The 17,977-nt window shown below is 40.2% G+C and overlaps 1 protein-coding gene across 6 annotated transcripts in view; it reads right to left on the bottom strand.

Annotated features, from left to right (window-relative positions):
* Positions 1–1,387: 1,387 nt before the first annotated feature.
* ZDHHC20 (zinc finger DHHC-type palmitoyltransferase 20) overlaps positions 1,388–17,977 on the bottom strand; it is a 48,008-nt gene continuing 31,418 nt past the window's right edge. Inside the window, exons 7-14 of one of the 6 annotated variants that reach the window (XM_069883534.1) lie at positions 17,444–17,564; positions 12,332–12,367; positions 10,269–10,401; positions 8,039–8,165; positions 7,069–7,158; positions 5,815–5,933; positions 5,349–5,426; positions 1,388–2,645 (exon numbers count right to left, since the gene is read on the bottom strand). In XM_069883534.1, coding sequence (XP_069739635.1) covers positions 5,389–5,426; positions 5,815–5,933; positions 7,069–7,158; positions 8,039–8,165; positions 10,269–10,401; positions 12,332–12,367; positions 17,444–17,564 — 664 coding nt within the window. In that variant the 3' untranslated portion in view covers positions 1,388–2,645; positions 5,349–5,388. The remainder of the gene's footprint in view (positions 2,646–5,348; positions 5,427–5,814; positions 5,934–7,068; positions 7,159–8,038; positions 8,166–10,268; positions 10,402–12,331; positions 12,368–17,443; positions 17,565–17,977) is intronic. The other 5 variants (XM_069883535.1, XM_069883538.1, XM_069883536.1 and 2 more) reach the window with 5 other exon arrangements.

Genomic DNA, 17,977 nt, shown 5'->3' with positions numbered 1-17,977 from the left:
TCCTGCTACTTCTTTCTCTCACTTCTCTTACTGTACCTTCTTTTTCCTTGGCACTGTGGTGTATCGGATCGAACCCAAGTTGTGTTCTAGTTTGTTGGCGACCTTGGCCGCATCCAGTTGTTAAATTTGAATTAATCGGAGATTTGTCAGTCTCCGATTTGCTGTGCAGATATCAAGAGAACCCTTTTTACCCTCCATTTTTGACTGTGCATGTCAGCATGGGCCATAACAGAGGCTGAACCCCAAAAGATTATTTACAACACAGAAAAGCCACACGAGCAAAGAAGGGCAGAAACAGTACCTGAAAACTGTAGGCATTTAGAAACTCATCCCGTTTTCCAAGTGCTAAGAATAGCCTACCAAAATGAGCTTGGTATCTGCGAATTCCACACTCAAGGGGAAGCTTTAATATAAGTATTACCAAAATTTCTACTCAAATCACTAAAAATATTAGTGCCCAAACTCCCTCCAAAGTAACCCTCTGAACAGTTAAAGTAGAAGTTTTCAATCAAAGGCTTACCACGGATCAACCTGTGACACTGCAGTCTCAGGGTAATACTGCAGGGAATGAGTTGACAGAAACACACCCCTTCCTGCCCTCTTTCCCTAATACGCCTTTGCTAGGAGCAGCAATTATGTGTCCGTTGCACATTCTGTGAATAAGCCATTGTAAGAAACCAAAAACAGCATTGCAGTTTTAAGTATTCTGTTTATAGATCTTGTCTCACCTCCACAGGCTTATCATTTTAAGACATTTGAGAAATCTGGAGGAGAAATTGCACTCAAATCTTGCCCTGTGTCAGGGTTCTGTCCTCACACTGGGAGTTTAATGTCATTTTGTGTGCCCGACTCATGTGTGCATTTGAATTTTTTTTTAAAAGAGAAAAGCAGTAAGAAATTCGAAAGCCTAGTTTCTAATTGCAGCCAGTGTCAATATCCTACAGTAACTACAATACTGTTTATGGCTTGCAATAGTCATTACTTTGATGGATATAAAAGCTTAAGGGCTGTTATTTTTAGTGACAATCTAGGTGTTTTCATGACTTGCTCACAGAGTAGGTGATAGCACTAAACCAGCATGTACAACGTGACTCAGCATTTAAAACGGTTGTTTTCTGTAGAAAGAAAACAACGCTTCAGGGTTAAAAATAAATGTTTTTTTCTCTCCTTTGGGAGACCCTTCAGGCCTCCCAAACAGGCAGGGCTGCTCTCGCTGCACTCCCTGGAAGTTTTCAGCTCCTCAGTGCACAGGCCCAAAGGACCCATTTCCTGGAGCACCTCTACAGCCGCCGCCTCTGCGAGACCCACCTGCCTGCAACTCAACAGCCAAACAGCTGTTCGTTCTTGGCAGCTTTGCAATTCCTGGCTTGCTCCCTCATTTTGCCTATTTATCCAACTCTTTGAGCCAGCACAGAGTGACCTTGCTTATGGCAAGGGAGCTGTCATGACTGAACTCTGAAAGACAGAACAGAAGATGGTGTCCTGTCACGTTAGATGGGACACCTCCTCTGCAGCCAGAGCCTGCCAGGGAATCCAGTCCCACCTCACCATCCCACTCACTGGTGAGCCTTTAGAGTTCATCAGTACCTAAGCACACTGCTCTCCTTTTCTCATCTAAAACATGAGAAAAATCTGGGACAAAATCTACCCCTTGTGTGCATAAAGGGGTCAGAAACATCAGCTCTTCACAAGAAACCACAAAGATGTCCATCAGGATTCCCACAGGAAAAGCAACACTCCTCCACTTACATGTTCTAACAGCACATAACTGCAATAAGGTTTTTCTCAGGGGTACTTTACTATTTCGTTACTGTCTCATACAGAACACTGCAGACATTAACAGAAAATGTAAGAATTGTTAATTCCTTTTTGGATTGGCTTTTCTTTGTATGCTGATAGACAACCACTGTGAATTAATAAACCATGTTCTTTTTAACTAAAAAAATGAGTTTGCTTCTTTGAGCTCTGTTCTTGATATGATTAAATAAATCAAGTTAAAATAATAAGGGGGCTCAAGCCTACAGCAAAGAAGCAACAGCCAAATGGAGGGCTTTTATGCTGTCAGCACTGCCTTGCTCCAAAGCACAGACAGAAGAATCCTCAGCCCTGAAAGACTTGGAGGGCTATGATCACAGGGTAGACTGGTTAACAGGAAGAGGGGAGAACACGTCATCCAGTCCCTTCCCCATCACCTGCTCCTTGAGCTCTGTATCGTTGCACTTCAGACTCACCAGCCACGCTCTATGTTGATGTTTCAGTTTTTTTCTCCCTTTTCATTTCTTTTCTTTTCCTTTTTTCATTCTGTGCCCTGGAGTCCATGAGGAGGTAGGAATCTCTGCAATCTACCCCTATCACTGCAGCGTAACAGAAATGCATAGTTCCCACTCTGGACCTTGTGCATCCAAGCAGGGCACTTCAGGATTTTGGCCCTTTGGTAGCAGTACATTATTCAGTGTTGCATAAATGCACATGAAGAATCTTAAGGCATCTGTCTGAACTTCCCTGCTCTGCAATAGTGCTTACAAGAATCCACAGAAACTTGAATTTATTGTGTCTTCCTAAAATGTTCATGTCCTGTTCTTCACTGATCAACTTCTTCCAAACAAAATTAAGTAATATTCAAGCACAAAATGTGTTGCAGAAACCTAGTGAAACAAAGAGAGTAATTAGTGGAATTACACCATTAGCTTTGAAAAAATACGTCATAATGCATAACAAGAATACAGGTAAGATGTAATTTGCAGATGTCTGCTTCAGGATGCCAGTGAAGGTAGCTTCAACTCATAAATAGCCCTCTGGGAGGTGTGGGGATTTTGTTTTTATTTTAAACCTCATGTTTTAGAAGATTATCTGCACTAAGAACATCAATCCACCACCACTGACCTGTGGATAAAGTCTCTTGGATCCCCGATTGGCAGGAATTGCTCATTCATTTTGAATTAAATTGATAGATATAGGGACACAAATGCTATTTGCCCCAGTGAGGCTGGGGGACTGGCCACCTTCCGCAAATCACGCTCTTTTCTCTAGAATAATCTGGGAATTTAACTTGTCATTCATAACTTTGACTGCCTCTGCTGCATGTTATAGGCATAAAATTGAAAAATACAATTACTAATCTGTTTGAGGGTACACGGGAGTACATGAAACAATGATTGAATCTCAGAGACACTGCAGCATTGGTTACAATTGCAGGGGGACTGGAATTCACCACCTTGGCCTACAGGAACTGATCAAATCCAACTGAATCCAGAATAGCTGAAACACTGGGCTACTGAACTAACCATTATTTGAGGTAACACATACCAAAATGCTTGTGTGTTGGATGCAATTATGCACTATTTATTTTTACAACTTCTAAAGCTACAGCAGCTTGGGAAACTGTGACAAAGTACACCATTTTCCTTTATTAAATTTGGTCTGACTTTAGGAAAACAAGAAAGATAGAAAGGAAATGAATCCCAAGCTCTTATCAGTTAATCGTCTAGCCTAAGCCAGTCACTCATGCTCCCTCTCTACGTCAGCAGAAAGACAAATAAAGTCCTTTCTATAATGTCCTATCAAAGGTTTTTGGGATGAACTACTCTCAGAAGATACCTATTCCTTTCTATGAAGGACAAAATAGCCTTAGTAATATGAGAAGTTATTACTGCAAAAAGTGGAATACTCTGATTTAAGCTAAAGTAGAATTCATTTTCTAACCTAAGCCTCTTTTAAGTAACTATTTTTTGAAAGTTACAGAGAGAATATCCCTCTGATAGCATGTTTGTGGGTTTTTTTCTTTCCCCCAGTGTTTTTCCAGACGCTGCTCTCTTGAAAAACAGTAACATCTTGTGTTAAGTATGACCTGTGCGGAACAGATGTTTCTTCTTCTGTGAACACCTTCACTTACAGTCTCTATATAAAGAACGCAAGATCTGACAGAGAACTGATACTGCCCCAATCAGTGGAGCTTTGGCTGTTGTGAAGTTCATAACAACATTAAAATTAGTCCATGGAAAGTGACAGAATCTGTATAAGATTTCTGTTAAAAGCTGTACATATGCCCATAGGTGGGAAATACATTCTGTAAGCAGCTCTTGTCTCATTACACATGATTGATGGAATCATTTCTCCGTGTGCCCAGCGCTGTAATAAATGATGCTTGCTTTCTCAACTTCAAAATGAGTCTTACAGATTATATTTTTGGCATCATTAGTAATCTGTTTAGATCCCATTAATATTTACATAGCTAGAGGTTGAAAGTAGTCCCTTGCTTGAAACACGTATTTGGACACTTATATAAAGTGTTAAGAAAAGCTGCAAAGGGAAAACTCCTCATTGGCGGGTTCTGATAGTCGAGTAGGTTTTTCAGAAGTACCACTAACTAACCTCATTCTGGTTTTGTAAGAGTTTACACTCAGCAGTCTGACCAACAGTCAAGTATCACACCACCCCTGCAAAGACCCCAAAAAAACAACAAAAAACAACCACACAAAAAAGTGGTCCTAAAATTACTGAGCTCACAAACTCAAATTTTGTTTTCTTTCCAAAGAATTCATTACAAGTTCTGTTGTGTCCTCCCTTTTTTTTTTTTTTCCTGGGGGGGGTGGTGGTGGAGGAGAAGAGAGGCACGCAAGGCGGGTGTGAATAACTCAGCCCTTGGCATCTCTGGTTGCAGGTTGTCCAAATAATATTTGTTTTCCTTTCAAAGATAAAAGTTTAACAGGAGCTTATAAGCTCACCACGGTACGAAGTCAACACAAAAGAAGTCTAACTTAGTCTCCGGAAATGTGCTAAAGGAAGTTTTCACATATGTGGCGGCACTTGCTGTATTTCCTACATGCAAAGTACATGCAGAACTCTAAGATCACCGTCAATTCAAGTGTGATGAAGCAGTCCATATGCAGATGCCTGTATTTACCTACTGACCTTCCTTCCTTGTGTGCACACAGCTTCTTACAGCATAGAGCAGAACACAGCCCACCAATATTCAGCTAAGAAAGAGAGACTTATGGAGCTGTTCCTTAGGAGTAGCGCTTCCTCAAGACAATATTTTGTCTTAAAATTGCCTGTTTAGCAGATAAGTTTCTTTTACCTGGTCAGGTAACAAATCCAGCACTACCCACTTAAATCTAAATTACAGGATTAGTCTGACTCGACTCAGATCTAGCCAGCCTGTGCTTCCTGCACTACAGCATTACTCCTATTCTTGTCTTCTGGACAACCTCTCCAAGTTTTATTTAAGACTTTTCTATTACTCATCCAACATCAGAGGACTCCTCTGCATTCCACAACCAGCGACTTTTGACTTCAAGATGTCTATGTCATACATATATAGAAACAGCAATCAATTATGTTAGTCTTACCTGTTTCTCATTGAGATGGATGGTTAGTAATAAGCTGAGATCAGCTTTCCAACGAAACTATAATATGCTTTTTTGCACCTAAAATGCGAGAGAATCTCAATTATGTGTTTTCACAGATGTGCACAACAAACAGAAAAGACTTCAAACCAGAAAGCATATTTATTGTGTTGTGCCTATTTTAGAAAAATATTTTCCTCTGCCTAATCAAACATAGAAAGATCCAAAAATCTCAGAACAGTAAGTGAGAAAGTAAGAATTATCTATCCATTACCTTAGTGTAATAACTAAGCTTGGAGCAAAACATGAGAAACAAGTTAGCCTTAACTTATATAAACATGCTGACTTGATTCTATGGAACTCACTTTCATCTACTTGACTGCAATCAATTCCTAAGGCCTAAAAAAAAATATGGAAAAACCCACCACCAATAAAACCAAAGAATCATCAGAAGTGTTACGGTGCAGGCTACCTGATTTAACATTTTCCTCTTCAGGGCCACCTTCCACCCACTGACTGTCACTGGCTAGCAATCGATTTTGTGATTCACTCAGTGGTCGAGTAGGAAAGGACTGATTTGCTCCAGAGCTGAAAAGTAGGCAAAGTCAACAGGAATTCTGTAACAGCGGTAGCTGCTTATTTCACATTTCTAGAGTAGTGAAGTCACTTACGAGCAAAGCAAGCAAAACCAACCCCTTACACTGCTAACTAAAAATGCCCCCCTGCCTCCAACTTGAATTCTCCTAAAGGCTTGTTCCAGTCATCAGTTTAAGCCCTTACTTGTCATAGGCCACTTGCAGTTCTAAGGGAAAAAAAAAAGCACAGACTGATGGATAATAAATGGCAACCTGCAGCAACACTACTGCCATGTAGTTAAGAGGGAAACCTAACCCATATCGTCTGGAAGAACAACCTAATTCCATCTTATCCCACCAGTAAATGCCAGGGCCTTCTGCTGAACATCTTCCTAATGCAAAAGGATACTCTGCTGTTTGCACAAGGGTCCTGTTGTGTAAATTCCAAAGGTTATGCTGCACTAGAAGAAATTTCTCAGTCTTGCCTTTGAACTCCTCAAAAATGCCTCATAAACTCAGGTGACTGCTGTTGACAGCAACCTTCTACAAATTCCTCAAACTATAGAGGAGACTTTTAAAATGGCAAGTGTAAACACTCTTACAAGTTTCCCACGCTCCTGTGTCTCTGAATCTAAATACACTGAACATGCAAAACACACAAATTTCGAGGGATGAAGAGTAATGAGCTGAAAATCCTCCAGTGCTAAAAATCAGCAACAGTCAGTGACCTACCTCTCTTGCAAACTGTGTCTCAGTAGCCCTCGTTTAAGTATACTGGAGGAGGTGAAATACAAATAATACCCACACCTTGCCTTTTTCTTAGTAAAAGAAGTAACTTAAATGCAGGGGTTTTTTTTTCATGGACCATTATTCAATTTTCCCTAGGATTTCTTTGATTGTTGTTAAGCTCTCTTGCTTTCTATATTACTGTTTCCTTAGAGTCATATCCTCTGTTACAGGTCAAAGCCAAAACCCAGCCTTTCTGCATCAAGCAGTACTATTTCTTAGTCTTTATCCTCCCTGAGGATTCACAAACTCACTCTGAACAAGACAAGAAATATAAAAGGTTAAAAAATAATTTTGAAACAGCTTTTTGTCCAGATGAGGGACGAACAGTACAAAACCAGCATCTTAAATGCTATGGTTACCTTTTGGCAGGTTCATTTTGGCTTGAGACAGTAAGTTGCTCTGGATCCATAATCACCAAACGAGTTGGAAAATTGCACCCATCACCCAAACTAAACCAGAAACAAAGACTCAAATCACTGTTTGTAGTTGACTTAAATGAACAAAACAAGCATCCATGCAAAAGGCAAACGCTACAGGCTTGAATCAATTACCGAGTGTAGCACTGAACTCCAGACTTGAGCCAGGCAGTTCTACTACTAAGCTGGATGATCAGTTAATTAAATCTTGGAGCTCAAATGGTTCTCACTCTATCACTCAGTATGGATTGCTGAGCACAGCAGTAGTCTATGTATTTCAGAATACAAATCGTACTTTGTTGTGCTGACTTTTAGGAGCGGTGGTAGTGGGCAGCAGGTCAGTCTTGCTTCATTAAGCTTCTCTGACTTATCTGCAACTCCCTAGCACTGGCTCAGTTTTAAACTCAGCATTTTACAACACATCGGAATTATTTGTTGCACTGCTGCTTATTTACATGCACTTTCACAGGAGGCTTTCAATACCAAAACTGTCATCTACAGCAAAAGGAAAGCTGTCGAGTTTTTTTCAGGGGCAAGAAGGGGTGTTTTTAAATTAATGTTGTTTCAATGCAGCTGAAGTTCAAGCCTTTGGATCTCCTCCGAGTTGCTAATTTCTGCTCTATGATCAGACACTAATACTACCACCAAAAGGTGTACAAGATTTGCAATGCACTTCTCAAAGCTTTCCAAACTTCTGTATTTAGAAGGTCGGTCTCAATGAGGCCCCTGTCTTTGAATAAAAGCCCTGAGTTTGCTCAGTTCACTCCTGCACATTTTCCCTACACCAATATTCATTGCGCAGGACTTACAAGTTGGCTTTTCAGTTGTGCTTTATTTTTTAGGAGAAGGGAAAGCAAGGTGAAAGTAATGGAATCAATTTATTTCCCAATTCATTCCCATTCAGACTGAATACCTGGTAAAGATAGGGATTAGCCAATACTTCTTTTCATCTCCAAAAACCTCCCTCAGATTTTTGCTGCATCCAAGAGAAAATCCATTTTTATCAGGACCATTTCGAAATGTGGGTGCACGGAATGTTTCTGTAAAAGAAAAACACACAATATCTCTAAAGCGATAAGGACCCAGGGAAGATGAATAAACAGACTCAAACTTCTCTATTGTGAAACAGTGTCGGCTACGCTAAGGCGACCTTGACGTGTATTATGGAGGTAAAAAAAAAAAGGTAATCTCAAGTAATCAGCACAGAAAAATTTCACAGGGCTAATGACAAAAACAGAAATGAATGGTAAGAAAGTCATGTAAGCAGAACAGTCATCTCTCTCTCCACATTTAACATAAGGGCTGAGACAGAGCTAAGTACCATCAGCATTCCAAAAGATACTACATCCCTTATTCATGGATGGCTACCTCACTCTTTGGCCTGTGAAGACTCCTTTGAGCAGAAGACTTTCTGCAACTTACCACAAATGCAATTTACCATAAGCTCTACTGACCTAAACCCATACAGGATAATTTTTTTCCACTTCTGCCAGGGCCTGAAGTTCAACTAAGAGCATCCCATGGTATCAGAGAAAGATGAGATCTACTGAATTAGAAACACAGACACACCATGAACTACGGCGAACCACCATGACTTTTTTAAGTCAGTATGGTTACACCCTGGACCAAGAACCAAAAGGACTCATTGCTCTCCCCATACCAACAGCTTCTCCTTTTAGAATCATGATCCAGAAAATAAATAAAGTACTGACTGTGTTGCCAATTATGACCACTGAATTTTGGTCAAGGAACATGCTGAAATTTTCTTCAAAGCTAAAAGAAGAGATTGTGAATATTCCTTAGCTATAGATACGTCAAAGAAAAAAGAACTCAACCCTCCCATTGAGCAATCAAAAAAATTCATCATCCTCCATTGAAAAATTCTAGCAACCTGAAAATTCTTTTTGAATGTAGAAATTTAACTTCTCTTGAAAGGCATAAGGTCTTGACTCATTCAGTCATGGAAATACTTAGCAGTCCCCATCTTTACCCACCTCACAAAAAAACCTTTTAAAAGTGCTTCAGCAAGAACTTCAGCTGATTTAATGCCTGTAACTTCCTTATGCTGGTCAATGCCATTTAAAACATTTAGGCATAGAAATTATGGGAATCTCTTATTATCTAGGAAATCACAGAATCATGGAATGGTTTGGGCTGGAAGAGACCTTAAAGACCATCCAGTTCCAATCCCCTGCCATGGGCAGGGACACCTCCCACCAGATCAGGATGCCCAAGGGCCCATCCACCCCGGTCTTCAACACCTCCAGGGATGGGGCAGCCACAGCTTCCCTGGGCAACCTGTGCCAGGGTCTCACCACCCTCATTGTGAAGAATTTCTTCCTAATGTCCAATCTAAATCTTCACACACACACACACCCCTCCAATTTAAAGGCATTCCCCCTCGTCCCATCACTACATGCCCTTGTAAAAATCCCTCCCCCACTTTCCTGTACCCTCTTCATGTACTCAAGGGCTGCTCTAAGGTCTCCTAGGAGCCTTCTCTTCTCCAGGCTCAACAACCTCAACTCTCTCAGCCTGTCCTCATATGGGAGGTGCTCCAGCCCTCTGATCATCTTCGTCCTCTGGACTTGTTTCAACAGTTCCATATCCTTCTTACGCTGGAAATGTATATCAGTGTTTCTGGTTCTACTGCACTGCTTTTACAAACCACTTCCTAATAGTGAAGTCCATTTTATGCCACAGGATTTAAGAATATTGGTTTTGATCTGATTCGAAATGTGGCATGTTCACGTTCAGTAAAGCCTTCACCTTAATTTGGGGCCACACAGCTACTTGAAGTATTATACCAACGGGGTAACGGGCAAGTATCACTTGAGTGATATACTTACAACTATGTCAAAACACAACAACAAAAAAATGCACAGCAGCTCAGGGATCTCAAAAATACAAATGAAACAAATTAACATTCATCATGAATCATCCTTGGCTCCAGCAGAGGACCCTTACGCATGCTTCATTTTCCCATGTTTCACGTTTTAAGTACTTTTCACCAAATACACTTCTTATTCCACGATACTTAAAAATGCCTTTGATATGTGATGGCATATCCTTGTTGTCCTCAAATTCTCACTGACATGTTGGTTTTCTGGGCAAGGAATGGTTCCATTTTCTAATTAACTGACCTATGGTTGACCTGTTTTTGCCAACTAGCCAGCAGTGGTAGCTGAAGAGTGACAGAATGCTGATGAAGAACATGGCTGCCACAAAGAAAAGGAACAGCACGTGGAATTTTGCGTGGGTACCTGGCAATTCATTCTGGGGAGAAAGAGAGAAAGAGATTAATACATTAACATTTTTTAGCAACTAATGAAGTATTATCGCTAAACGTTTTCTGCCACACCCATTCTGCTATAAGTCTTTCACCTTATTTTTCACAAAGCAAAAAAAAGCACAAGCTCCTTCCATGTCATCTTTAACTGGTGTGTAACAGCATTCAAAGCTGGTGGGTACCCGCTCCATCTGAGTTCAGTAGCATGGGTGCATATGTTCACCTGTTTGGTAGCACTGTGTAAAACTGAGGCTTAGTTTTTTGAATGCACAGTATGGGGCAAGGAAAAAAAAATCCCATACTAAAAAATGTGAACTGTGCATCAACACCCAAAGAGACACGGGGAAAACGTCCAAAATCACTTTCTTTGAAGGGAAGAAAATACAACAAAAACTTTCAACCTTCTCCTGGAAAGGTAATAACACCAAACCTACTTCTGAACTGGTTTGAGGAATGTAAAAGGGAAATGGCTGTCGGACTGTATTTCCAAGAGTGAACAAATCATAGAGAAGACCTGGTACAGACCTTCAGTTTCTCTAAGGCTTAGGTAACAATCAGGATGTACCTAGCAAAACAAATTTGCCATGTCTGACTAGGAAGAGGTGTTTCACTAGATCTACATGAAAAACAATTTCAGTACAGCTGCCATATAAAAAAGTAACCTCCCACCCATATGCCATATTCAATTACACCCTCAACCCCAACCATTTTTAGGCTTGCACTTCCAAGAGGCCAATGGAATTTGTAGCAAAACTATTCCAGTTCTATATCAAGGGATCTCAAAGATCTTTCAGTTCCACCCCTCCTGCCATGGGCAGGGACACCTCCACCAGATCAGGCTGCCCAAGGCCCCATCCAACCTGGCCTTCAACACCTCCAGGGATGGGGCAGCCACAGCTTCCCTGGGTAACCTGTGTCACTGCCTCACCACCCTCATTGTGAAGAATTTCTTCCTAATGTCCAATCTAAATCTTCCTCCTTCCACTTCAAATCCATTCCCCCTTGTCCTATCACTCATGTCCTTGTAAAAATGTCCCTCCCCAGCTTTTCTGTATCCCCCTTCAGGTACTGGAAGATTGCTCTAAGGTCCCTTCCAATGCAAACTGCTCTTGTGATTCTATAAAAATCACACTACTGATGTAGCTGACCTTTAACAGCACTGTTAAAGCAGGGAGGCTATTTTTATTCAGCTGTTAGTTAGCATTATTGCCATTACTTTTTCCATTAGCTCATTCACTATACCCACTTAGCTAAGGCTGATTTTTTTTTTTAGACTAAAAGACATTTCAATTAAGATCCGCACATGTAGGTATATCCATAGCCCTGTGCACTGCCTATACACATAGGCAACAGATTTCTCCTTCCTTCTGTGATGGTGCAAACAGAATCGTGGAACGGGTTGGAAGGGACCTTAAAGATCATCCAGTTCCAACCCCCTGCCCTGCCCTGGGCAGGGACACCTCCCACCAGACCAGGCTGCCCAAGGCCCCATCCAACCCGGCCTTGAACCCTTCCAGGGATGGGGCAGCCACAGCTTCCCTGGGCAACCTGTGCCAGGGTCTCACCACCCTCATTGTGAAGAATTTCTTCCTAATGTCCAATCTAAATCATCCCCCTTCCAATTTAAAGCCATTTCCCCTTGTGCTATCACTATACATCCTTAGAAAAAGTCCCTCCCTAGCTTTCCTGTACCCCGTTCAGGTACTCAACAGCTGCTCTAAGGTCTCCTCAGAGCCTTCTCTTCTCCAGGCTGAACAGCCCCAACTCTCTCAGCCTGTCCTCATAGCAGAGGTGCTCCAGCCCTCTGATTATATACGTGGCCCTCCTCTGAAGCCCAAACAGCTACCAGGAATGACTAGATCAGAAAAATTACAGCAGGGACAGTATTTAAATAATTACAGCAATATTGAATTTTACCTTTGGACAATTCTCTGCAGCTTTCCTGCGGCAAAGCTTTGTGCAAACAAAGACAATTTATTAAACACTGTGTTATGTATTGTATATTATGTTAAGACGAAGTGTTTGAAAACAGCACAGGCTTTGTTAAGAAAGAAATGGCTGGTGTGCACACATGCTCTCAGATGTGCTGAGTTCCAATGCCCATCAGCAGCCTTTGCCTCCATTCTCCAAAAGAATGCAGGACAATGTACAGAAGAGTACACTACCAACTTCCAAGACATAATATTTTCTACCAACGCACAGAAGTACTGCTATTTAGATTGTGGCTGGGTCACTTTCAAGCAGTTCCTCAGCTTGACCAGCATGACTACACCAGATAGTACACTTTTTACTAGTTGTTTCCATTACAGTAAGGTTTATGTGACTATTCTGCATAAGGAAACCATTCACAATGGTCTGAAAAGCTCAGAATACACTAGAGGTGTAAAAAGCAATGTTTCACAGAATAAAAAAAAAATCTTTCTGACTTCAGAACATATTGATTGCCATTAAACGTAGTTTCAGTCAAAACGATAAAAAAATGGATTGCCATTCTTTGCACAATTTTCTTTGTTTAAAAAAGAACCCATATCACACCAGTAGATTTTCTTCTTCACAAAATCCTTCAATATTGAGATTTGTTAGTAGGATGTATCTTTAGCATAACATCTGAAATCAAACCAGTACTTAAGAAAATAAAGGAAGAAATGGGAAAGCTTAGTTTAAATCAGCCTTTAAACTCCAAACTCTAAACGCCTAAAGAGTGGTATTAGCTGCCATAGTAAGATGCCAGCACTTAATGATCTGTTGTAGGCAAGATGTACGGCTTTTAAGTTACATTAATCCGTCCAGAAAGCCTAGGGAGAGCTCGAGCTTTTACCTTAGAGTCGGGCACATAAATACAGCATCTAAAAAATGCTAGCTACCATCAGATTGTACAAGAGTAAGCACATTATAGCAGAGTCCAGCTCTCTGAACTGCTGTCTAAGTTCAGTTTCCTTATTTACTGCCTTTTTTTTTCTTGGATGCAGTTTTGTTTTGACAGTTTGTGCACTTTGCTGCGGTTATGTTGTTTTGTGATCCCTTGGTTTCAAGGCTAGGAAAGTACATTCTCCAAATGCTGCTTATTCCTAAGCTTCACATTAAAGCTATGACGACTCTTCCAACCTCAGAGCACAATGCAGTGTTCCCTAGTTTCCCAATTAATTTTTTTAAACTTCTATTTTTATGATTCCTTTGGAACTGCACGTTCAAACAACAGTTCACTATAAAGAATACTCAGGCCAGTTGATTTAAACTCAAAGAGCATTAGCAGCATAGTCTCTGTGTTTTCTCTGGGCTGGAAAATACAAGTTTATTTCAGTTGCATCTTTCTAAAGCAGTAAATCTATAACCTGGAGGATGATTATTGGAATTACGCACAAATAATTGGCACGATTCCCAGGGAATAGCCACCTCTTCTGACTATCGAGTATCAGCCACTGGTTTTAAGTTCTTGAATACCAGCTGCAGAACCGAAGCATCTTATAAAAAAGGCCAATTCCTTCCTGGAGAGAAGCACGCAGGCTTTGAGTGCCTGTAACAAGCTTATTCACAGTTGTGTTCTCGCAGCAGTCCACATGCCACAGCATGTGAAAAGACAGTGAAACTTCAGACGTTACTTAAAATCATTATACTCAGTAGCAGCACGGAAGCAGAGACTTGCAGGTGAGAGAGCTGCAGATCTTAAAGGGAAGCAATGCGCACAATAAAATTGGGGCTACTTTGCACACATAAAAGGGTGAAGCCAGTCACTAATCTACGGAGCTCTCTACAAACACCTTCACAAGCACAGAGTCATTTGAGCATATGTCAATTCAGACACACACCCCCCAACAAAACCCGTAACAAAAAAGTGCTGTCAGAGCTTGACTTGTTACTCATCTTTTAGAAGCTAGGTCTAGCTTAGATCTAGGTAAAACTCAGAATATTTGGTATATGTCCTTAGGCAATAAGTTCTAACTAAGGATCTGGAATCACTTTTTTATTTTGTTAATGCAACCAAAGTTTTCCAGAAGCATGTGTTGTGCACTTAGAACATATATTGCATTCTTGAATTATCTAAACTCAGGATTGACAGCATAATTTGGAGGACAATGAAAAAGACTGAAACAGCTGGAAAAGATATGAGTTTCGGGAGGGAGTGGAGCAAGAATGAGAGTACCACCATGTACTATGTAAACAAGGCATCAAGCACTGGGCGTTCAGCCAGTGCTGGTGTTTGTGTCAAATACATTTGGTTAAACTGAGGTTTTATCTGCTCATCTTTAGTAACTTTCTAGGTAGAAATAAAAATTTCATGAGTATAGGAAAAGTAGTTATGAATATTAAAAGAAAAAAAGGAGTAATTCACATTCCCTTGATCTACAAAACAGATTTTAACATCTGCATCAGTGCGTCAGCCTGCGGTAAGCATTTACAAACAGAGGAGTTGATTCTGTTCACACAGGGGTGGAACAAGATCTTTCTTCAGCACTTCTGCATTGAGCATGAAAGATGCTATGTAAAAGTCTTGCATGTGCAAGTGGGAAACACAAGGACTTTCTTCAACAGAAGGGTTGAGTACATGTGCATGTGTCACAATGTTTGCAAGTATCTGTGAACATATGTCATGTCTCTATGCAAGTACTGCCAACAGTGCCAGTGTGAAACACGGACTGCTAAAATTTGGGTAGTTCGCACATATAATTTCACAATCTCATTACTGAAAGTTCTGAAGTGACCAAAGCTACACCCTCCAAGCAGAAGTTCATCTTCCATCCCAACACTGGATACATACACGTTTGTTGCACTTTCCTAAAATCATCTATGAAGCAGCAAAAAAGAAGTGCTACCTTGTGAAGGTATACAATAACATTTCTGATAGTCAAACTACAGGGGCAAAGACCCAACATCTAGAAAGCCCCAACAGCAAATGTCAAAACAGTAACTGGTCTGATGCTGTAGCAGATAAAGCTAAGCATTAGCAATATACTGAAGCATATACTATGACAGCAAAAGTCAGCAGTACTCCACTCTGATTTGGATACAGATGTAGAGGACTCTATGCTGCAGTCAACAGCACTTGCCTAAAAGCTTACAGGCTACAGACATACTAAATTTTGCAAGCCCATACCATTATGGTTCTGCCACCTTCTTCTAGAATCTACTTTAATCAGGCTATTATAAGATCAAAGTAATATTAGGCTTGTGGAATGAGTGATTTAGTACGATTAGAGTCACAGACCTACTCTCATGATAAGATCACAGCATTTCCAGATTCTGTCTTGGAAGTAACCGGAAACAAACAAAACAAGTGCAAGCACACAACTGCATTGTCCATTGTCATATTTCAGAAGTAGCCCATTCTTGCAGGAAGCATTTTTAACAACCAAATAATAATAAGAAAAAAATTCCCTCTTAAGTTTATTTCCTCTGCTCAAGGGTCCACTTCAGTATCGTGTCCAATGGGCTTTGGAAGAGCCTTGCTGCAAACATTGGTGTTAAATGCTCATTGTGGTCAGATGTCTTGTGGACTTTTGTTGCACTAACACTCATGAAGTGAGGTGACATAGCAAATTCATTAGTTTTGCTCAAGCACTGACTAGTAAATATGTAAGAGTGTATCTACAGTTTCATTAGAAATTGCATACAAAGCACTCGAAAGCAGCCAGGCAGATGCTTGGGAGTGGCACATTCACAAATTAAAAAATTAACAGTCAAGCAAGACTGAACAGCAGAATCAGACCATTTCATTTTGAAATATCTGCCAAGCCACAGCTATGACTGATAAATGTATTTATGGCTTTCATCTCACACAATACTGACAGCTCAATTCCTACACAGCTCCTCGCTGTCCAGTGACGGGCCACTCTACACAGCTGCCAGACTAAGAAACAGTACCTGGGCAGATCAGACCCGTGGGCGTAGATGAACACAAATAAACATACTTTTCACACCATTTATCTTAGCTGGATACTACCAACTGTCTCAAGATATAGGTGTTCTGAGTACATGATCAAGCTCCTCTTACCCCGACATGCAATCTTTTTGCTCCAATAAAGATTTTTTTTGTGCAGCTACAGGTAATGACTGCTTTTATCAGTTATTCTGACAGCAACTAGCATCAAAGAAATATGTGCTGTTATTTACTTATAAAAATGTGATGCAGAGCCTCCCACTTACAGTGATTCTTTCCATGCTAGCTAAAAGAAATCGATTAAGGGAATTCTTATGATAGCCCTTCTGCCTAGAGACAGGAAGGCACAGTAAAGGGTTTTGGAGATGAAAGGGAACACCACCACAGAACACTCTGTTCGGCCTGGAATGTGACAGGAACAAAACTGAGAGGAAGAATATAACACTGACATACAAGGATGGCTGCCCTCCGCATAAATGTTATTGAATTTACTAAGATGTAATATGTATTTATGATTTGACAACTAATAATACTTATATATATATATATATATATACACACACACACACACACATATCATTAACGCTGCATGTAACTTAGTATTCTACCCATCAATAAAAGCCACTGGTATGAAGTTCATACACGGCTGTGTAGGGACTCCAAAACAGAGCTTGGTCAGTTCCTGAGAAATTAATTTGCCTTATCTTTAGCAGATTATGCATAAACAAGTCTATGAACATAAAAAATTGTTATTTATATTTCACATTTGCCAGTGTTTTTATATATACACATATACACACACACAAATATACATATTTATGTAATTGTTTGATACAGCCAGTTCTTTCTATATCTTCATATCTATAGCCAATATTCTCAAAAAAAACCTGAGCTGTGCCTCTCGATTTCAATGGAGCAGAGAAATGCATAGTGTCCGCATCAGAACTTGTTCCCCCAATTGCTCACCCTGGGCAGTCTAATACATTTTGTTTGTTAATATCTGGAAGGTTCTCCTGCTTCAGTCACTTCAATTGATGCTGTTAATGGTAATGAACTATGAAACAGAGTAAATGGTGAGTGACAACATGCTGATGCAGCCTCCAATAATACATGCAGGATTAAACAAACAACAACAACAAAAACTTAGAACTTACTGTCCAAAACTTGATGAAATACTGCAAGACTGTGGCAGCAACGAACAGACAGTACAGTAAGGAATACATTAAAAACAGGAGGAAGAATTTGTAGTTAGAAAATCCCACACAATTATTGACCCTAGAAGGAGGGGAAAGAAAAAGAGGTTACTATGATATACAAAAAGCAAAATAAAATAAAACCCAATACATTCAGCTTTTGCAGAAGCACAATGATGTCAGTGGTATGTCCAAAACAGCCTGGCACTAGTGTTTCAGAAGTGTTTCAAGCTACCATTTGCCTAAGGCCAACAAAAGAAATGCCACTTCTCATAGGTCGTGTTAAAGCCAGGGTTTCTCTGTGTAAGGAGAAACTGCATGATCTGAGATACTGGGCCTACAACTCTATACTGCAACACATTAGGAACAAGATTTCTTTTCATATATTAAAGCCACAAGGAATTATGTGAAAATTAAAAATTGTATTTTTGAAGGAGCATCTAATTCATCACGTAGGATATAATTCATCATTATTATACTAATTTATTTTGTTTT

Source organism: Phaenicophaeus curvirostris, chromosome 1, assembly GCF_032191515.1.
Source record: "Phaenicophaeus curvirostris isolate KB17595 chromosome 1, BPBGC_Pcur_1.0, whole genome shotgun sequence".
In the NCBI taxonomy this organism is placed as follows: Eukaryota; Metazoa; Chordata; class Aves; order Cuculiformes; family Cuculidae; genus Phaenicophaeus; species Phaenicophaeus curvirostris.
Note: the sequence above shows the minus strand (reverse complement) of the source record. Positions and strands in the feature narration are given on the sequence as shown.